Source organism: Hoplias malabaricus, chromosome 7 (assembly GCF_029633855.1).
Source record: "Hoplias malabaricus isolate fHopMal1 chromosome 7, fHopMal1.hap1, whole genome shotgun sequence".
Lineage (NCBI taxonomy): Eukaryota > Metazoa > Chordata > Actinopteri > Characiformes > Erythrinidae > Hoplias > Hoplias malabaricus.
Window position 1 is genome coordinate 45674594 of NC_089806.1, and position 22943 is coordinate 45697536.

At 40.0% G+C, this 22943-nt stretch overlaps 3 protein-coding genes, 1 long non-coding RNA gene and 2 pseudogenes across 11 annotated transcripts in view; 5 read left to right on the forward strand and 1 right to left on the reverse strand.

The window, feature by feature from the left end:
- Positions 1–22943, reverse strand: part of LOC136702112 (uncharacterized) — a 269541-nt gene that overhangs the window by 86550 nt on the left and 160048 nt on the right. The gene's annotated exons all lie outside the window — the stretch shown is intronic.
- Positions 2961–3935, forward strand: LOC136701708 (trace amine-associated receptor 13c-like; annotated as a pseudogene).
- Positions 6779–7759, forward strand: LOC136702387 (trace amine-associated receptor 13c-like). The gene has a single exon (XM_066677427.1). The coding sequence runs from the start codon at positions 6779–6781 to the stop codon at positions 7757–7759; it is 981 nt and encodes a 326-aa protein (XP_066533524.1).
- On the forward strand, positions 10719–11708 carry LOC136701510 (trace amine-associated receptor 3-like). The gene has a single exon (XM_066676081.1). It carries the CDS (start codon positions 10719–10721, stop codon positions 11706–11708), a length of 990 nt encoding a protein of 329 aa, XP_066532178.1.
- LOC136701709 (trace amine-associated receptor 13c-like) lies at positions 15951–16925 on the forward strand. The gene has a single exon (XM_066676360.1). The coding sequence runs from the start codon at positions 15951–15953 to the stop codon at positions 16923–16925; it is 975 nt and encodes a 324-aa protein (XP_066532457.1).
- Positions 19321–20303, forward strand: LOC136702440 (trace amine-associated receptor 13c-like; annotated as a pseudogene).

Genomic DNA, 22943 nt, shown 5'->3' on the forward strand with positions numbered 1-22943 from the left:
TCTCCTTGAGAGGGGTTGGATGCTCTTTCACTCTGGAGTTGCCCAGGGTGAGAGACGTAAGGCAGGAGTGGGCTTACTCATAGCCCCCTGCTTAGCGCCTGTAAGTTGGGGTTTACCCCAGTGGACGAGAGGGTAATTTCCCTGCGCCTTTGGGTTGGGGAAAGGGCTCTGACGGTTGTTTGTGCTTATGCACCGAACAGCAGTTCAGAGTACCATGACTTCTTGGGGACCCTAGAGCGGGTGCTGGAAAGTACTCATTCTGGGGACTCCATTGTTCTGCTGGGGGACTTCAACACTAATGTGGGTAATGACCGTGAGACCTGGAGGGGTGTGATTGGGAGGAACGTCCCCGCTGATCTGAACGCCAGTGGTGTACAGTTATTGGATTTTTGTGCTCGTCACAGTTTGTCCATTACAAACACCATGTTCGAGCATAAGGGTGTCCACAAGTACACCTGGCATCAGGATACCCTAGGCCGCATTTCAATGATCGACTTTATAGTCGTATCATCGGACCTGCGGCCATATGTTCTGGACACTTGGGTGAAGAGAGGTGCTGAGCTTTCAACTGATCACCACCTGGTGGTGAGTTGGATCAGATGGTGGGGAAGAATGCTGGATAGACCTGACAGGCCTAAACGTGTGCTGGAAACATTTAGCAGAGGAACCTGTCAGAAAGATCTTCAACTCCCACATCCGGCAGATCTTCGACTCCATCCCAGGGGAGGCCGGTGACATTGCGTCAGAATGGGCCATGTGCCGGAGCTCCATTGTTAAGGCGGCTGAACGGAGCTGTGGCTGCAAGGTTGTCAGTGCCTGTCGGGGTGGCAATCCCCACACTTTGTGGTGAACACCCCAGGTGAGGGAGGCTGTCAAGCTGAAGAAAGAGTCCTATTGAGTCTGGTTAGCTCGAGGGACTCCGGAGGCAGCTGACAGGTAGTGAGGAACAAAGCGGCTTGTGGCTTCGGCAGTCGCTGAGGCAAAGACTCTGGTGTGGGAGGAGTTCAGTGAGAACATGGAAAATGACTTTCAGTCGGCTCCGAGAAGCTTCTGGCAAACCATCAGGCGACTCAGGAGGGGAATGCGGTTTTCCACCAACACGGTATATGGTGGGGGTGAGTAACGGTTGACCTCGACTGGGGACGTCATTAGGTGGTGGAAGAAATACTTCGAGGATCTTCTCAATCCCAGCAGAATGTCTTCCGCAGAGGAAGTAGTGTTTGGGGCTCGTCTATCACTGGGGCTGAGGTGGTGCCCCGGGGGTGGATGAAGTTCGCCCCAGGTTCCTCAAGGCTCTGGATGTTGTGGGGCTGTCCTGGCTGACACGTCTTTGCAACATCGCATGGACATCGGGGGCAGTGCCTCCTGACTGATAGTTGAACGTCTGATCCAGGAGGAACAATGCGGATTCCTCCCCGGTCGTGGAACACAGGACCAGCTCTTTACCCTGGCTAGGATCCTGGAGGGTGCGTGGGAGTATGCTCAACCAGTCTACATGTGTTTTGTAGATCTGGAGAAGGCATTCGACCGTGTCCCTCGGGATATTCTGTAGGGGGTGCTCTAGGAGTATGGGGTACTGGGCTCTTTGCTACGAGCCATCCAGTCCCTGTATAAACAGAGCAGGAGTCTGGTTCATATGGCTGGCAGTAAGTCAGGAGTTGGACTCCGTCAGGGCTGCCTGTTGTCACATTTGTGAATTTCTCTGAGTAGCCAAGTGGCAGAAGGTATCCGGTTTGGTGGTCTCAGGATTCCATGTCTGCTTTTTACAGATGATGTGGTCTTGTTGGCTTCATCGAGCCAGGACCTCCTCCTTGCTGGACCAGTGTGAAGCAGTAGGGATGAGGGTCAGCACCTCCAAGTCCGAGTCCATGGTACTGAGTCAGAAAAGGGTGGAGTGCTCTCTCCAGGTTGGAAGTGAGATCCTGCCTCAAGTGGAGGACTTTAAATACCTCGGGGTCTTGTTCACCAGTGAGGGAAAGATGGAGCGAGAGATTGACAGGCGGATCGGTGCAGCGTCAACATTAATGCAGGCTCTGTACCGGTCCGTTGTGGTGAAGAGAGAGCTGAGCAGAAAAGCAAAGCACTCGATTTACTGTTCAATCTACGTCCCAACCCTCACCTATGGTCACGAGCTTTGGGTAGTGACCGAAAGAACAAGATCACGGGTACAAGCGACTGAGATGAGTTTTCTTCGCAGGGTGTCTGGACTCTCCCTTAGAGACAGGGTTAGGAGCTCGGACATCCAGGAGAGACTCTGAGTGAAGCCGCTGCTCCTCCACGTCGAGAGGAGCCAGTTGAGGTGGTTCGGGTATCTGGTCCGGATGCCTCCTGGACGCCTTCTTGGTGAGCTGTTCCGGGTATGTATTAGTTAATGTATCTAAAATATTTTATACCATCACGGCATGTCCTGTTTTTATTGATTGTACTTGTGGTCTATTTCCAATGCAATCTTTTAAAATGTACTTTAAATTTATTGCTGTCCTGGAGTAATACTCAACACGTATCTGGTGAGAAAAATAGCACAATTTCTATGAAAACTGTGTACAATTTTCATCATCATCATCATCTTTTCCATTTAATCAATTTCAGGGTCACTGTATTAATTTGAACATTCATTTTAATTTTATAAATATTCAATTTTATTGTTATTTCATATTCTGCTTAATTTTGTTTTCATAATAAACTAAATTCTAAATGAATTTAAACAGCTGTGTAGATCCAATTCCACAAAGGATTTCACTTCTGATTGCATCACACGGGATTTGTGATGTCTATTTGTCTAAGATTCTGATTCCACCATGGATTCGTGTTGACGTACACATTATAGATGGGTGTAAATGGTGTCCAAACATATATAAATCTCAGACTTACGAGCAACTAGTAGTCATGAGGTTGGGAACTGATTTTATAATGTCAAGAAAGTAAAAATAAATTAAGCTGGAATTTTAAACACTGCAAAGATGAATCTTTCTGAGATTAACCAAACTTAGGTGTGTCTCCCTTATACCTGTTCAGAGAGATCTATATCACCTGCTGTTTATGTGTTACTTTATACATTCGCAGCTTCTGTAGTTCTATTAACAGTGTGTGGAAATTTGCTTGTTATTATTTCAGTGTGTCACTTCAAGAAGCTGCACACACCAACTAACATGCTCATCCTCTCTCTGGCTGTGTCTGGCTTTCTGGTTGGAGCTTCTGTAATGCCACTTGCATTAATTTGGTTATTTGAATCCTGTTGGATTTTTAGGAGGGTTTACTGTATAGGTTATGAGTTGAGTTCTTATTTTCTCACTAGTACATCAATCTATAATGTTGCTCTAATCGCTGCCGATCGGTATTTTGCTCTCTCTAATCCATTTCTCTACACGAAAGCAGTGTCTGTGAACACAATGTGTTTGGTAGTATTATGTGACTGGTTTATACTGCTTTTGTATAATTTAATACTCTTGTACTATAACTTACCCATTGTAGAAATAGTAATGTGTCCTGGAAACTGTTTTATGGTGTTAGATGAAAACTGGTATCTTGTTGATCTGCTGTTTACATTTGTGTTCCCATTTGCTGTTATAATTATCCTGTATGCTCTCATTTTTATCATTGCCAAAAGGCATGCCACTGCTATCAGGGAACTTAAAACCCGGACATCAAATAACATAGTAGACTCCAAATCTGAGAGAAAAGCAGCAAAAGTTGTTACTATTGTAGTATTTGTTTTTTTGGTATGTTTACTTCCCTATTTCATTTATACATTATTAGGAAATGTTGTTCAAATAGAATTTGATACAATTCAGCCTATTTTGATCCTACTTTATCTTAATTTTGCCATTAATCCTATTATTTATGCATTATTTAATTCATGGTTTAGAAAATGTTTTAAACTACTTCTTACCCTTCAAATATTCCAAAAAGATTCTGTTCTGATAAATGTCCTTTAATTACAGAGTATTGTACTTGGCTCTGTATTTGCTCTAAATCACTGGAGGGATATAATTATTATATGCTTTCAAGAAAAAGAATTACAATGTGTATAAATGGAATGCGACAGTAACACTTTTATTCTCCTCCTGCACATGTGAAATATAAATCAGTAACTCTGAGGTAAAGTGTAAAATGCCTTTTTTAATTTTGCAGTATTTACCACTGTACACTGTGTACCATATATGATATGAAACAGAAATCAGTTTTTAATTTCTCCTTATGATGTTCTTGACCTATTCTATAATGTTTCTTTATGATTACAAGGCCCTTTGTTAGCTCTACTGCATCACATAAAGACAATGAAACCCCTGACTTGCCAACTGTCCAATTAAATTATACACCAACAACTGCATGAAAAAAGGTGCCAGTCCAACACAGCTGAGTCAATATGGACAAATACGTCCTGAAGTGAAGCCGAGGCTCTTTAGTTTCATTTCAGATCTTCTGTATTCAATCATTAAAAATAAACTTACTGTCCAATTGAGAAAGGCTTTAGGGGTTCCATGAATGCTGTTTATAATATTTCCTTTAGTCATATTTGAAACGTCCAGCAACAAAACACACATCTAACCACTAGAGAAACAAAATGGACTGCACATTCCTGTTCTCACCGAAACAGTGACCCTGCAGGATCTTCAATGCACTTGCTCTGTATTGTCCTTTGTATTTCATAAGACTACAGTCTACTGATGCCAAAATAAGAAAGCAGAGTCCAAAGGTTTGTAGAAATCTACGTAAAATAAATAAATACCTTTAAATGATTTATTCAATAAGGCATCTGTATAGGTGAAAATTATCTCATGTCATTTAGCTCATTAAGCACACATTTTCCAGACCTCAAAAACATTCATTAAGATTGCCAGTAATTGTGGAGCTAAGTGAATCAGTAATGGTTATGTGATAACTGATAGCATCAGATCATTTGGGGTTTATGTTTTGTATTTTCATAGTAGCACAACATCATACAACTGGAACTATTATAACGGCTGTGTTTCTACTCACACACTGAATCGTGAAGGAGGACACTGCCCTTGTAATGTCACTGAGACAATCAACTGTTAATGTGTGGTGACATTTATAAACCTGGATATTTTCATTTTACTGGGGTTAACTAAACTAAGGTTTGTTTACCTTGAACATATAACACTTTACAATTAAAATATTTTGTACTTTAAATTACCCACTGTAAAAAGTAATTTTTTTTACTTACATGTTTTTTTTTTGTTTTTTTTTTTCCACCTCTGGTAGATATGTTTACGATTTACTTTTATTTTTTCTTATTGCCAAAACTCACAGATCAAAAACATAACAGAATGTTACAGACACAAGGTCTGAATGAAAAGCAACAAATGTTCTTACTTCTTTAGTATCTGTGTTTCTGGCATGTTTACTTACTTATTTCATGTACACATTATTAGGCAATGTTGTATATTCAGAATTTGAGTCCAGTGAGACTTTGACAGTCCTCCTTTATCTTAATTCTGCCTTTAAATCAGTTTTATCTATGCTTCATTTGATCCATTACTTAGGAAATTTGTGAAACTGTTTTTACTTTTCAAATATTTAGTAAAATTCTACACTTATAATTATTCCTTAAATAGGCAACAGTATTATAGTTCTAGAGCGCATTAACTAAACAATGGATGTGCTTTACCTCTAAAAGAGTGTGAAACTCTTCAAACAAACATTTGCAGCACATGTAATGAGATTTATAATTATGTACAAATTATTTCTTGTACATTTGGCATTTTTGGTAAACTGGTATAAAAATTCAAATGTGATTTAATAATACTAAATTTCCTTCATTAAACTGTTTTATAAAAAAAACCTTATTGACCCTATCATCAGGATAACCTAGTTTAATCCACTGTAAATCTTCAGTACAATTGGTCTTGCTATCTGTGTAGATTGCATGGGTGGATGGGAGGTGTATTAGTATGGCCCATTCCATCCAAATGACCCATGGCATGCCATGACAGATGTTCAACTTTGCACCTATTGCTAACTCTCTGGATTTTCCTTATCTTCTATGACACAGAAAATTCCACATCTGTGTTTCCTGCGAGGAAAAATAAATGTATTCTTATCAAAAACATTTCCAAAGGCTCATATTTCTATGGCGTTTCAGACCTTCTGAAATGAGCTCAGGTACATATAACGTGGCAGGATTGAGGCCCAGAGCTTATTTATGGCCTTCTACTACCTAAAAGACAATCAGGTTGCATTATTTAATTTCTGAAATTCTCCCAAGCTAAGAATATATTTATCATAGCCAATTGCAGATACTATTTGCTGGCTATCTTAGAAGATAATGAAAGATCTAAACTATAAATTAATGTTCAGCAAACAAGTTAAACATTGGTGGAAATGTGCTAAAAAGAAAGAAGATGTGATATCTGATGGAAATCATTAATATATCTGAGCCCAAATTAATCATGAAATTTCAGGATTTTTAATGTATTCCTAAACAAATATCAAAGATTTTGTTCTGTTAAATTTCTGTAATTAAAATAAGTCAGTTTTTTATTAAACATTAGTGAAGAGGAAATCTGTAAAGAGTCTGTATCTAAACCCTTTTTACGTGAATAACCACCGGTTATGCTCTTTTACCTTCTAGCCAATGATATTCATTCCTGTCTAAGAGGGGGAGTGATCAGCATTGACACCATATATATATATATATATATATAGCAGAGCTGCAACCTAGAGCCATAATGTATTTCACCACGTACTTAACTCTTATAATTTCACAATGTATTCTACCATCTCTCAGGAAATGTCAAGATCTGAATCTGAATCCATGAATATTACCAGGATAAATCAAAGAGATTTCTGCCTTCAGTTTCACTGTCCAGAGAGATCTGTATCTACTGCAGTGTATGTGTTGTTGTATGTATCTGCAGCTGCTGTAGTTCTGTTAACAGTGTGTGGAAACCTGCTCATCATCATCTCTGTCTGTCACTTCAAGCAGCTCCACACTCCGACTAACATGCTCATTCTCTCTCTGGCTGTGTCTGACTTTCTGGTCGGACTTCTGGTGATTCCGATAGCAGTAATATGGATGATTGAATCATGTTGGATTTTTAATGCAGCTTGCTGTATATTTTCTATATTGACCTCCTATTTTCTCACAACAACATCAATATTCAATGTTGCTCTGATTGCAGTTGAACGGTATTTTGCTCTTTCTAACCCATTCCTCTACACTAAAGCAGTCTCTGTGAAGACAATGTGTTTTGTAGTTGCATCTAACTGGTTTACGGTGTTATTTTACAATCTAGCACTTCAGTACTTTAATGGACATTTTGTAATTCTGGTAATGTGTCCTGGAGACTGTTTTTTTGTTTTGGATGAGAGCTGGTCTCTGGTTGATCTCATATTGACATTTGTGTTCCCGTGTGCTGTAATAGTTATACTGTATGCTTCAGTCTTTGTGATCGCGAGGAAACATGCCACTGCCATCAGAGGCCTTAAAACTCAGGCAAGGTCAAAGATTATGACAGAATCTATGAAATCCGAGAGGAAAGCAGCAAAAGTACTTGGAATTTTAGTCTCTGTGTTTCTAGCCTGTTTGCTTCCATATTTTATTTATACTGTATTAGGGAGGGTAATAGAAATTGAATTAGGGTCATTTCAAAAAGTCTTGATGTTGGTTTATCTAAATTCTACCATCAACCCTATTATTTATGCTTTGTTTTACCCATGGTTCAGGAGGTGTGTTAAGCTAACTTTAACTCTTAAAATATTTAACACATACTCTTCACTAATAAGAGTCCTTTGAATAATAAAAATGGTATTTTTGTCACAGGATGTGTTTGCAGAATAATATTACTGAACTTACAATATTCACACAAATTCTTTCATACATCCTACCCTACAATAAACACTACCAACTCTGACCTAGATGTTTATATATTTTTTTAATGTGAAAATCTCAAATGAGATTAAATACTATACCTTGTGAGCCTACTGATCATCACATCCATTAAATATGTGTTAATGTGAGTTTAAGCCAAAAGACTTTCTTCATTTGGGAAATGGGTGTCTGTAGTGGGTTTTTGCAAATTTAAAAAATGTGCAAAATAAAAAAATAAACGGAATAGAAAAGGTTCAGGATTCTAAAAAAAACAAAAAAAAAAACAAAAAAAAAAAAACCCAAATATGGCAAAAAAAATGTTTTATGCAACGACGAGGTGGAAAGTTTACAATTGTAAATTGTAAATCTTACAGAGATGTTACTGCAGTGGTGAGCAAACTACGGCCCGTTAGGCTGTTTTATCTGGCCCTCTCAGTATTTACAAAAATCGTCCTAAAACCGCATTAATATCACCTTTTCATTTCCAAGTGAATCCACTGACCTCTGCTAAAGTCGAGTTTATTAGGTTTACAGATATTCATTTGTTGAGTGCTACTGCACCTCTGGAGTCACTGATTATGCCAGTGTAATCTAACCACTCGGCTGGTTTAAGACGTCACACATAAACCGTTAACTTTTATTGAAAGTGCTGCTTTGAATGCTGTATTGTTTTTTTTAGACAGCGATACACGAAACAGAAACACAGTTAAAGATAAAAAAAATAAATTACAAAATCACATTCATGCATGAATGTTCACATAACAAATGACTCTGGCATTTGACTTATGTAAAAAAAAATCAATTTATTCATTAGCTTTGTTGAAAAGTGAAAAGTGTTCGTCAGGGAGAGTGCAGCATGGAGGGGAAAGGGGACTGAGTGAATGGGCAATGGAGAGACAATATTTACTTCTTAGGCTTCACGTGTAATTTATGTTAGATCCCACTCCCCATAAACTCCACCCCTCGGCCCGCCCATAGATTAATAAAACCAAGTATGGCTGTGGGGCTGAAAAGTTTGCCCACCTCTGTGTTACTAGGTCACTCTTTTTACTCACTCTCTTCCACAAGTCAGGACACTTGTCTGACATTTATATTTATGTGTATGTATTTATTCAAACTGATTTGAACCTTTAGAATTAACACACACAGTCCAGCATAGTTGAGTAAATATCGACAAAAGTACTGAATGAACTGGAGCTGAGGTTTTTTTGTTATTTACATTTACATTTATGCATTTGGCAGACGCTTTTATCCAAAGCGACTTACAGAAGAGGATCTAACATTCAAACTACTGTACAATATATACAGATCGTATTCTAGATCTTCTGTGCTGGACAATTAACCGTCACTGTCCAGTTACTTCTACATTGTAGTTTACATTTTCACCCAATCTTTCATTCATTCTTTGTTACTTCTTATCTAGTTCAGGGTCACAGTGGGTCCAGGGCCCAACCGGACTCACTGGGAGTAACGCAGGATGGGTGTAAGGCACAAACACACCATTACAGGGCAACAAACACTCACACTTATGGACAACATGGCATGGTCAATAAACCTACCAATGTATTTTTGGACTGTGGGTGGAAAGCTGAGTTCCTGGAGAAAACCCATGCAGACATGGGGAGAACACACTACATTCTCACACACAATTACCTGAGGCAAAGCTTGAACCCGCATCCCCAGGACCCTGTAGCCCTGTAATGACCTGCTATGCCACATTCCGTAACCCTTATGCAGTTCAGGGTGGCAGTGGGTCCATTGCCTATCTGAAATCACAGGGCGTAAGTCAGGAACACACCCTGGAGGGGGCGCCAGTCCTTCAAAGGGTGACACGCACTCACACATTCACTCACACACACGGAAACTTTTGAGTCTCCAGTCCACCTACAACATGTGTTTTTCAAGCGTTGGAGGAAACCACACTCAGGGAGAACACACCACACTCCTCACAGACAGTCACCCGGAGGAAACCCACTCAGACACGGGGAGAACACACCACACTCCTCACAGATAGTCACCCGGAAGAAACCCACGCAGACACGGGGAGAACACACCACACTCCTCACAGACAGTCACCCGGAAGAAACCCACGCAGACACAGGGAGAACACACCACACTCCTCACAGAGAGTCACCTGGAAGAAACCCACGCAGACACAGGGAGAACACACCACACTCCTCACAGACAGTCACCCGGAAGAAACCCACGCAGACACAGGGATAACAAGCAGTTTTTCCTCACAGACAAACAGCGGGACTCTCAAATAATATTTTTCCCTGAATATTTTTGATAAAATCTAATTATTGCAATTACAATATATGGGAACTATAGTTATTCATTTAACTGAGTACTATCACATCAGCGTGTTTCTGGATTAAATAGAGCACAGGATCCTGATGCTGCCACTGTGGCCCTGAAGACACTTCTACTTATTCCATCCATAAAACTGTGTGAGCCCAGATTATAATTCAATTGTTGAATATGTTAGTAATTGTTAATATTATTTTGGGTTATTATGACTGTGTGTTGTGTGGCATTACAAATGGTGAACCTTAATTTCCAGCAGGTTCACTAGGCTGAGTAAGCAATGAGGCCAAAGCCATAGTTTACATTCTATATTTAACTTAAACTAGAAACAAAAAATTTTAATGAGTCTAGTGCTTTCTGACATTAATGGGTACTAATTCCTAATGCTCCACCCATTTACTGAATATGTATCATGTTGTAATTCCTCACAGTTTTATTAGGAACATCTCCACCATATAAATATCACCCCTTGCCTGTTCAGCCAGTAACTCGACTGTTTATGGAGATGACCTACTTCCACCTCTCAGCAGATTCCAAGATCTGAATTATTTCTCTGACAACACTAACTGCTAGATCCATGAATTTTACTGGGATTAACCAAACGGATCCCTGTCTGTTCTTTCACTGTCCAGAGAGATCTGTATCTACTGCAGTGTATGTGTTGTTGTATGTATCTGCAGCTGCTGTAATTCTGTTAACAGTGTGTGGAAACCTGCTCATCATCATCTCTGTCTGTCACTTCAAGCAGCTCCACACTCCGACTAACATGCTCATCCTCTCTCTGGCTGTGTCTGACTTTCTGGTCGGACTTCTGGTGATTCCGATAGCAATAATATGGATGATTGAATCTTGTTGGATATTTAATGCAGTTTCCTGTTTGTGTTACATATATATCTCCTATTTTCTCACAGCCACATCTATATTTAATGTTGCACTGATAGCAGTCGATCGATATGTTGCTCTCTCTAACCCATTTCTCTACACTAAATCAGTCTCTGTGAACACAATGTGTTTAGTTGTTGTATCTAACTGGGTGTTGTTGCTGTTATATCACGTAGCACTGCAGTACTTCAATGGACACTACACAAATCTAGTCCTGTGTCCTGGAACCTGCTTTTTGGTTTTAGATAAATTCTGGTATTTATTTGAGGTCCTGTTAAAGTTAGTTTTTTTATTTACTGTTATAACTGTATTGTATATTCTAGTTTTTACTATTGCAAGAAAACATGCCAGTGCTATCAGAGATCTTAACATTAAGACCAAGACTCAGACATCAAGACACACAACTGACTCTATGAAATCAGAGAGAAAAGCAGCAAGAGCACTTGGTATTTTAGTGTTTGTGTTCTTGGCGTGTATATTTCCATGTTCTGTTTATACTGTATTAGGTAGCGTTATACCATTTGAAATGGGGACATTGCAGATTTTAGTGATGCTGGCCAATCTGAACTCCACCATTAATCCAGTCATTTATGCTTTGTTTCACCCATGGTTTAGGAGGTGTGTTAAAGTGACTCTAACATTTCAGATATTCAACACTAGTTCTTCATTAATAAATGTTTTATAGTTAATTAAAATACACTGACCACACTGACATCTGTAACTATTCTTACTGGAATCTACAGTAGTGTAATGTGTAAAATATGGGATACCAGATACTCAGGTGGACACTGAAAACAAAGGTGTAGGACTTATATGATTGTTATAATGTATACACCAATCGAAACTAAATAATTCTCACAGCAGTTTAAAATGTGTCCTTTTTATTGAAGAAAAAATTGTGGTTCAAAAGCAAGCTAAACTAGTGCATAATCAGTAAAATCAGAGTGAAAGCAGTGTAAATCTGAGTGACTACATCTTTATATTGCTAAAGAGTGTCTCCATGAGAGCTGCATAAATGGTGCTCCAAATGATTAAAAAATATGCTTAACCCTTTAGAATTAAAGCCATAAAACCCTTCGTTAAAAGAAACCCTTTTTCCAATTCTGTGAGGTAAAAAAATGTTATGCTCACAATTATATTAGCATGGACATTTAGAAAATATATTGTGTTGAAAAAACATTTATATAAAAGCTTTGTGTTCAAACCCACATTCCCAGGACCCTGGATCTGTGACAGCGACACCACTTGTTGCGCTGTCATTAATTTTTTACATCTCTTTGGATTATCATGGTATTTGATATTACAAACACAGAACACTAATTTCCAGCACGTTGGCTAAGTTAAGTTTTAACTAAGACTAAAAGCGATAGTTTAAATATTATATTTAGCTTACACCGGAATCCCAGTAAAATAAATGCAGCCTGCTTCTTTTGAAAATCCAGCATCTTTTGGGACATTGGTAAATCAATGACACTCAGACATTTTGAAATACTGAACTGATGAGGCCCTCCCCAGATCACCACCTTTACGTGGTGGAGGGGTTTGCATGCTTGCGTGAACCTAGGAACTATGTTGTCAGGGGCAATAGCCCCTGGTAGGGTCTCCCAAGGCAAATTGGTCCTAGGTGATGGGCCAGACAAAGAGTGATCCAAAAAGACAGGGATGAAGGGATCAAGAACAGGGACACAGCTTCCCTCACCCGGAGTAAGGTTACTGGGGTCTCACCCTGGAGCCAGGCCTGGGGGAGGGGCTCCTAGGCGAGCTCCTGGTGGCTGGACTTTCACTCATGGGGTCCGGCCAGGCCCCCGAGTCTCAGCCCAAAGGAGTAACATGGGTCCACTTTCCCATGGGCCCACCACCTGTGGGAGAGGTAGTAATCAAGGTCTGGTGCATTGTGGATCGGGTGGCAGCCGGGGTCGGGGGCCCTGGCGTTCTGATCCTCGGTTACTGAAACTGGCTTTTGGAACATGGAACGTAACCTCTCTGGTGGGAAAAGAGCCTGAGCTGGTGCGCGAGATTGAGAGGTACCGGCTAGATGTAGTTGGGCTCACCTCGACACACAGTACAGGCTCTGGAACCAATCTCTTGAGAGGGGTTGGATGCTCTTTCACTCTGGAGTTGCCCAGGGTGAGAGGCGTAAGGCAGGAATGGGCTTACTCATAGCCACCCTGCTTAGCGCCTGTAAGTTGGGGTTTACCCCAGCGGACAAGAGGGTAATTTCCCTGCGCCTTTGGGTTGGGGAAAGGGCTCTGACGGTTGTTTGTGCTTATGCACCGAACAGCAGTTCAGAGTACCATGACTTCTTGGGGACCCTAGAGCGGGTGCTGGAAAGTACTCATTCTGGGGACTCCATTGTTCTGCTGGGGGACTTCAACACTAATGTGGGTAATGACTGTGAGACCTGGAGGGGTGTGATTCGGAGGAACGGCCCCGCTGATCTGAACCCCAGTGGTGTTCAGTTATTGGATTTTTGTGCTCGTCACAGTTTGTCCATTACGAATACCATGTTCGAGCATAAGGGTGTCCACAAGTACAGCTGCCATCAGGATACCCTAGGCCGCATTTCAATGATCGACTTTATAGTCGTATCATCGGACCTACGGCCATATGTTCTGGACACTTGGGTGAAGAGAGGTGCTGAGCTTTCAACTGATCACCACCTGGTGGTGAGTTGGATCAGATGGTGGGGAAGAATGCTGGATAGACCTGACAGGCCTAAACGTGTGCTGAGGGTTTGCTGGAAACATTTAGCAGAGGAACCTGTCAGAAAGATCTTCAACTCCCACATCCGACAGAGCTTCGACTCCATCCCAGAGGAGGCCGGTGACATTGCGTCAGAATGGGCCGGTGAACACCCCAGGTGAGGGAGGCTGTCAAGCTGAAGAAAGAGTCCTATCGAGCCTGGTTGGCTCGAGGGACTCCGGAGGCAGCTGACAGGTACTAAGGAACCAAGCGGCTTGTGGCTTCGGCTGTCGCTGAGGCAAAGATTCTGGTGTGGGAGGAGTTCAGTGAGAACATGGAAAACGACTTTCAGTCGGCTCTGAGAAGCTTCTGGCAAACCATCAGGCGACTCAGGAGGGGAAAGTGGTTTTCCACCAACACTGTATATGGTGGGGGTGGGTAACGGTTGACGTCGACTGGGGACGTCATTAGGCGGTGGAAGAAATACTTCGAGGATCTTCTCAATCCCACCAGACTGTCTTCCGCAGAGGAAGTAGTGTTTGGGGACCCCGAAGGGGGGGCTCGTCTATCACTGGGGCTGAGGTGGCTGAGGTGGTGCCCTGGGGGTGGATGAGGTTCGCCCCAGGTTCCTCAAGGCTCTGGATGTTGTGGGGCTGTCCTGGCTGACACGTCTTTGCAATATCGCGTGTACATCGGGGGCAGTGCCTCCTGAATGATAGTTGAACGTCGGATCCAGGAGGAACAATGCGGATTCCGCCTTGGTCGTGGAACACAGGACCAGCTCTTTACCCTTGCTCAGATCCTGGAGGGTGCGTGGGAGTATGCTCAACCAGTCTACATGTGTTTTGTAGATCTGGAGAAGGCATTCAACCGTGTCCCTCGGGATATTCTGTAGGGGGTGCTCTGGGAGTATGGGGTACTGGGCTCTTTGCTACGAGCCATCCAGTCCCTGTATAAACAGAGCAGGAGTCTGGTTCGTATGGCTGGCAGTAAGTCAGGAGTTGAACTCCGTCAGGGCTGCCCGTTGTCACAGGTTCTGAATTTCTCTGAGTAGCCAAGTGGCAGATGGTGTCCGGTTTGGTGGTCTCAGGATTCCATGTCTGCTTTTTGCAGATGATGTGGTCTTGTTGGCTTCATCGAGCCAGGACCTCCAGCTCTTGCTGGACCAGAGTGCTCTCTCCAGGTTGGAAGTGAGATCCTGCCTCAAGTGGAGGAGTTTAAATACCTCGGGGTCTTTTTCACCAGTGAGGGAAAGATGGAGCGAGAGATTGACAGGTGGATCGGCGTAGCGTCAACAGTAATGCAGGCTCTGTACCGGTCCGTTGTGGTGAAGAGAGAGCTGAGCAGAAAAGCAAAGCACTCGATTTACTGTTCAATCTACGTCCCAACCCTCACATATGGTCACGAGCTTTGGGTAGTGACCAAAAGAACGAGATCATGGGTACAAGCGACTGAGATGAGTTTTCTTCGCAGGGTGTCTGGACTCTCCCTTAGAGACAGGGTTAGGAGCTCGGACATCCGGGAGAGACTCTGAGTGGAGCCGCTGCTCCTCCACGTCGAGAGGAGCCAGTTGAGGTGGTTCTGGTATCTGGTCAGGATGCCTCCTGGACGCCTTCTTGGTGAGGTGTTCCGGGTATGTATTAGTTAATGTATCTAAAATGTTTTATACCATCACGGCATGTTCTGTTTTTATTGATTGTACTTGTGGTCTATTTCCAATGCAATCTTTTAAAATGTACTTTAAATTTATTGCTGTCCTGGAGTAATACTCAACACGTATCTGGTGAGAAAAATAACACTATGAAATAAATTTCTATGAAAATTGTGTAAAATTTTCATCATCATCATCATCTTTTCCATTTAATCAATTTCAGGGTCACTGTATTAATTTGAATATTAATTTTAATTTTATAAATATTCAATTATATTGTTATTTCATATTCTGCTTAATTTTGTTTTCATAATAAACTAAATTCTAAATGAATTTAAACAGCTGCGTAGATCCAGTCCCACAAAGGATTTCACTTCTGATTGCATCACACGGGATTTGTGATGTCTATTCGTCTAAGATTCTGATTCCACCATGGATTCATGTTGACGTACACATTATAGATGGGTGTAAATGGTGTCCAAACATACATAAATCTCAGACTTACAAGCAACTAGTAGTCATGAGGTTGGGGACTGATTTTATAACGTCAAGAAAGTAAAAATAAATTAAGCTGGCATTTTAAACACTGCAAAGATGTATTTTTCTGAGATTAACCATACTTGGGTGTGTCTCCCTTATACCTGTTCAGAGAGATCTGTATCACCTGCTGTTTATGTGTTACTTTATACATTCACAGCTTCTGTAGTTCTATTAACAGTGTGTGGAAATTTGCTTGTTATTATTTCAGTGTGTCACTTCAAGAAGCTGCACACACCAACTAACATGCTCATCCTCTCTCTGGCTGTGTCTGACTTTCTGGTTGGAGCTTCTGTAATGCCACTTGCATTAATTTGGTTATTTGAATCCTGTTGGATTTTTAGGAGGGTTTACTGTATAGGTTATGAGTTGAGTTCTTATTTTCTCACTAGTACATCAATCTATAATGTTGCTCTAATCGCTGCCGATCGGTATTTTGCTCTCTCTAATCCATTTCTCTACACGAAAGCAGTGTCTGTGAACACAATGTGTTTGGTAGTATTATGTGACTGGTTTATACTGCTTTTGTATAATTTAATACACTTGTACTATAACTTACCCATTGTAGAAATAGTAATGTGTCCTGGAAACTGTTTAATGGTGTTAGATGAAAACTGGTATCTTGTTGATCTGCTGTTTACATTTGTGTTCCCATTTGCTGTTATAATTATCCTGTATGCTCTCATTTTTATCATTGCCAAAAGGCATGCCACTGCTATCAGGGAACTTAAAGCCCAGACATCAAATAACATAGTAGACTCCAAATCTGAGAGAAAAGCAGCAAAAGTTGTTACTATTTTAGTATTTGTTTTTTTGGTATGTTTACTTCCCTATTTCATTTATACATTATTAGGAAATGTTGTTCAAATAGAATTTGATACAATTCAGCCTATTTTGATCCTACTTTATCTTAATTCTGCCATTAATCCTATAATTTATGCATTGTTTAATTCATGGTTTAGAAAATGTTTTAAACTACTTCTTACCCTTCAAATATTCCAAAAAGATTCTGCTCTGATAAATGTCCTTTAATTACAGAGTATTGTACTTGGCTCTGTATTTGCTCTAAATCAATGGAGGGATATAATTATTATATGCTTTCAAGAAAAAGAATTACAATGTGTATAAATGGAATGCGACAGTAACACTTTTATTCTCCTCCTGCACATGTGAAATATAAATCAGTAACTCTGAGGTAAAGTGTAAAATGCCTTTTTTAATTTTGCAGTATTTACCACTGTACACTGTGTACCATATATGATATGAAACAGAAATCAGTTTTTAATTTCTCCTTTTGATGTTCTTGACCTATTCTATAATGTTTCTTTATGATTACAAGGCCCTTTGTTAGCTCTACTGCATCACATAAAGACAATGAAACCCCTGACTTGCCAACTGTCCAATTAAATTATACACCAACAACTGCATGAAAAGAGGTGCCAGTCCAACACAGCTGAGTCAATATGGACAAATACGTCCTGAAGTGAAGCCGAGGCTCTTTAGTTTCATTTCAGATCTTCTGTATTCAATCATTAAAAATAAACTTACTGTCCAGTTGAGAAAGGCTTTAGGAGTTCCATGAATGCTGTTTATAATATTTCCTTTGGTCATATTTGAAACGTCCAGCAACAAAACACACATCTAACCACTAGAGAAACAAAATGGACTGCACATTCCTGTTCTCACCGAAACAGTGACCCTGGAGGATCTTCAATGCACTTGCTCTGTATTGCCCTCTGTATTTCATAAGACTACAGTCTACTGATGCCAAAATAAGAAAGCAGAGTCCAAAGGTTTGTAGAATTCTACGTAAAATAAATAAATACCTTTAAATGATTTATTCAATGAAGCATCTGTATAGGTGAAAATTATCTCATGTGATTTAGCTCATTAAGCAGACATTTTTCCAGACCTTAAGAACATTCACTAAGATTGCCAGTAATTGTGGAGTTAGGTGAATCAGTAATGGTTGTGTGATAACTGATAGCATCAGATCATTTGGGGTTTATGTTTTGTATTTTCATAGTAGCACAACATCATATAACTGGAACTATTGTAACGGCTGTGTTACTACTCACACACTGAATCGTGAAGGAGGACACTGCCCTTGTAATGTCACTGAGACAATCAACTGTTAATGTGTGGTGACATTTATAAACCTGGATATTTTCATTTTACTGGGGTTAACTAAACTAAGGTTTGTTTACCTTGAACATATAACACTTTACAATTAAAATATTTTGTACTTTAAATTACCCACTGTAAAAAGTAATTTTTTTTACTTACATGTTTTTTTTGTTTTTTTCTCACCTCTGGTAGATATGTTTACGTTTTACTTTTATTTTTTCTTATTGCCAAAACTCACAGCTCAAAAACATAACAGAATGTTACAGACACAAGGTCTGAATGAAAAGCAACAAATGTTCTTACTACTTTAGTATCTGTGTTTCTGGCATGTTTACTTACTTATTTCATGTACACATTATTAGGCAATGTTGTATATTCAGAATTTGAGTCCAGTGAGACTTTGACAGTCCTCCTTTATCTTAATTCTGCCTTTAATTCAGTTTCATCTATGCTTCATTTGATCCATTACTTAGGAAAAGTGTGAAACTGTTTTTACTTTTCAAATATTTAGTACAATTCTACACTTATAATTATTCCTTAAATAGGCAACAGTATTATAGTTCTACAGCGCATTAACTAAACAATTGATGTGCTTTACCTCTAAAAGAGTGTGAAACTCTTCAAACAATCATATGCAGCATATTAGTGTGGCCCCATTCCATCCAAATGACCCATGGCATGCCATGACAGATGGTAAACTTTGCATCTATTGCTAACTGCTATTTGCTGGCTATCTTAGAAGATAATGAAAGATCTAAACTATAAATTAATGTTCAGCAAACAAGTTCCACATTGGTGGAAATGTGCTAAAAATAAAGAAGATGTGATATCTGATGGAAATCATTAATATATCTGAGGTTAAATTAAGCATGTAATTTCAGGATTTTTAATGTATTCCTAAACAAATATCAAAGATTTTGTTCAGTTAAATTTCTGTAATTAAAATAAGTCTGGTTTCTATTACAGATTAGTGAAGAGGAAAATGTTAAACATCATCCATAAAACAGCCTGTATCTAAACCCTCTTTACGTGAATAACCACCGCTTATGCTCTTTTACCTTTTAGCCAACATTATTCATGAACCTGTCTAAGAGGGGGAGTGATCAGCATTGACACCATATATATATATATATATATATATATATATATATATATATATATATATATATATATATATATATATATATATAGCAGAGCTGCAACCTAGAGCCATAATGTATTTGACCACGTACTTAACTCTTATAATTTCACAATGTATTCTACCATCTCTCAGGAAAAATCAAGATCTGAATCTGAATCCATGAATATTACCAGGATAAATCAAAGAGATTTCTGCCTTCAGTTTCACTGTCCAGAGAGATCTGTATCTACTGCAGTGTATGTGTTGTTGTATGTATCTGCAGCTGCTGTAGTTCTGTTAACAGTGTGTGGAAACCTGCTCATCATCATCTCTGTCTGTCACTTCAAGCAGCTCCACACTCCGACTAACATGCTCATCCTCTCTCTGGCTGTGTCTGACTTTCTGGTCGGACTTCTGGTGATTCCGATAGCAGTAATATGGATGATTGAATCATGTTGGATTTTTAATGCAGCTTGCTGTATATTTTCTATATTGACCTCCTATTTTCTCACAACAACATCAATATTCAATGTTGCTCTGATTGCAGTTGAACGGTATTTTGCTCTCTCTAACCCATTCCTCTACACTAAAGCAGTCTCTGTGAAGACAATGTGTTTTGTAGTTGCATCTAACTGGTTTACGGTGTTATTTTACAATCTAGCACTTCAGTACTTTAATGGGCATTTTGTAATTCTGGTAATGTGTCCTGGAGACTGTTTTTCTTTGTTTTGGATGAGAGCTGGTCTCTGGTTGATCTCATATTGACATTTGTGTTCCCGTGTGCTGTAATAGTTATACTGTATGCTTCAGTCTTTGTAATCGCGAGGAAACATGCCACTGCCATCAGAGGCCTTAAAACTCAGACAAGGTCAAAGATTATGACAGAATCTATGAAATCCTAGAGGAAAGCAGCAAAAGTACTTGGAATTTTAGTCTCTGTGTTTCTAGCCTGTTTGCTTCCATATTTTATTTATACTGTATTATGGAGGGTAATAGAAATTGAATTAGGGTCATTTCAAAAAGTCTTGATGTTGGTTTATCTAAATTCTACCATCAACCCTATTATTTATGCTTTGTTTTACCCATGGTTCAGGAGGTGTGTTAAGCTAACTTTAACTCTTAAAATATTTAACACATACTCTTCACTAATGAGAATCCTTTGAATAATAAAAATGGTATTTTTGTCACAGGATGTGTTTGCAAAATAATATTACTGACCTTACAATGTTCACACAAATTCTTTCATACATCCTACCCTACAATAAACACTACCAACTCTGACCTAGATGTTTATATATTTTTTTAATGTGAAAATCTTAAATGAGAATAAATACTATACCTTGCGAGCCTACTGATCATCACATCCATTAAATATGTGTTAATGTGAGTTTAAGCCAAAAGACTTTCTTCATTTGGGAAATGGGTGTCTGTAGTGGGTTTTTGCAAATTTAAAATATGTGCAAAATAAAAAAATAAACGGAATAGAAAAGGTTCAGAATTCTAAAAACAAAAAAGTAAAAATAAAAAAACAAATATGGCAAAAAAAAGTGTTTTACGCAATGACGAGGTGGAAAGGTTACAATTGTAAATTGTAAAATCTTACAGAGATGTTACTACAGTGGTGAGCAAACTACGGCCCCTTAGGCTGTTTTATCCGGCCCTCTCAGTATTTACAAAATCGTCCTAAAACCGCATTAATATCACCTTTTCATTTCCAATTGAATCCACTGACCACTGCTAAAGTCGAGTCTATTAGGTTTACAGATATTTATTTGTTGAGTGCTACTGCAGCTCTGGAGTCACTGATTACGTCAGTGTAATCTAACCACTCGGCTGGTTTAAGACGTCACAAATAAACCGTTAACTTTTACTGAAAGTGCTGCTTTAAATGCTGTATTGTTTTTTTTAGACTGCGATAAACGAAGCATAAAAAGTTAAATGAGTCTGGCATTTGACTTGAATTGTTCTTCAATTCATTCATTAGCTTTCTTGAGAAGTGAATGAAGGTTTGATATTGCTCACTCTGTTCATCAGAAAGAGTGCAACATGGAGGGGACGGGGACTGAGTGAATGAGCAATGGTGATTGAGAGACAGAGCGGGAGAGTGTGACACACACACTGCCAAAAATAGGTGACCAAAACACTGTTGCCACTAAAGATGAATAAGGTAGGTAGACAATATTTACTTCTTAGGCTTCACATGTAATTTATGTTAGATCCCACTCCCCATAAATTGTTACAAAAAAACAAAAATTGTTAGACCCCCACCTCTCGGCCCACCCATAGATTATTAAAACCCAGTGTGGCCCTTGAGTTGTAAAGTCTGCCCACCCCTGTGTAACTAGCAACTTCTCTGCCATAGAAATATTACATTTGGTCATAGATAACATCTGGTATTTATTGCAGTAATAAATACCAGATGTATACAATAAAATAAATTTATTGTAATAACCATATTGTATTTTCAGGTTTTTGTTATTACAAAGAGACATGCCAGTGCTAAGAGATATCTTAAAATGAATACCAACAATCAGACACCAAAACTAAAACATTATAGCAAAAAACATACAGGAATACAAAAATATATACAGAAATACATACTCAAGTATATATGATTGGCAAATGATCTTTCAATAAGTACAAAGGTCTAATGCCTTTCATTTTCTTACAGCCTGAACAAATACGTTCGTAACATATTTCTTTCCAATCAATCATGAAACTATGTTTTGTTGTGGCAGAAAATATGTTGTTTATTTATTGAAAAAATGAGTATCAAAACTACAAATTATCACTTTTTTCAAATATTATTCATTCATTCATTGTCTGCAACCCTTAACAATTTCAGGGCAGCGGTGGGTCTAGAGCGTACCCGGAATCACTGGGCGCAAGGCGGGAACACACCCTGGAGGGGGCGCCAGTCCTTCACAAGGCGACACACACTCACACATCCACTCACACACCCACACCTACGGACACTTTTGAGTCTCCAATCCACCTACCAACGTGTGTTTTTGAAGCGTGGGAGGAAACCGGAGCACCTGGAGGAAACCCACACAGACACAGGGAGAACACACCACACTCCTCACAGACAGTTACCCGGAGGAAACCCACGCAGACACAGGGTGAACACACCACACTCCTCACAGACAGTCACCCGCAGGAAACCCACGCGGACACAGAGAGAACACACCACACTCCTCACAGACAGTCACCAGGAGGAAACCCACGCAGACACAGGGAGAACACACCACACTCCTCACAGACAGTCACCCAGAGGAAACCCACGCAGACACAGGGAGAACACACCACACTCCTCACAGACAGTCACCCGCAGGAAACCCACGCGGACACAGAGAGAACACACCACACTCCTCACAGACAGTCACCCGGAGGAAACCCACGCAGACACAGGGAGAACACACCACACTCCTCACAGACAGTCACCCGGAGGAAACCCACACAGACACAGTTCCAGCCCACCTCAGAAGTCACCCTTTTTGCTTTTAACGTCAGCACTTGCACCCTCACCATGCCTAACGATGGAGTGGATGTCAGTCCTCGCCTTAAATTTCTCAAACCATCCCCGACTTGCCTTAAAAGACTCTTCCTATCCCTGACCCTGCGATGTCTCTGGCATATCCTGCAACAAATCCCCGCAAATTATTTTAGCTTTCTCTCGAATGATGCTCTCGCTTGCGGAATTTCCAGCGAGCTGTTTTTCTTGCAGCCATAACAATAGCAGCTCTTCCATCTTGTCGTTCAAATTCAAATGACGCTTCGATATATTCTTTAGCCCCTTTGCT

Bases quoted from the DNA above. Each gene is read 5' to 3' on its own strand.
- LOC136702387 (XM_066677427.1), top strand. From the start codon at position 6,779: ATGAATATTACCAGGATAAATCAAAGAGATTTCTGCCTTCAGTTTCAC.
- LOC136701510 (XM_066676081.1), top strand. From the start codon at position 10,719: ATGAATTTTACTGGGATTAACCAAACGGATCCCTGTCTGTTCTTTCAC.
- LOC136701709 (XM_066676360.1), top strand. From the start codon at position 15,951: ATGTATTTTTCTGAGATTAACCATACTTGGGTGTGTCTCCCTTATACC.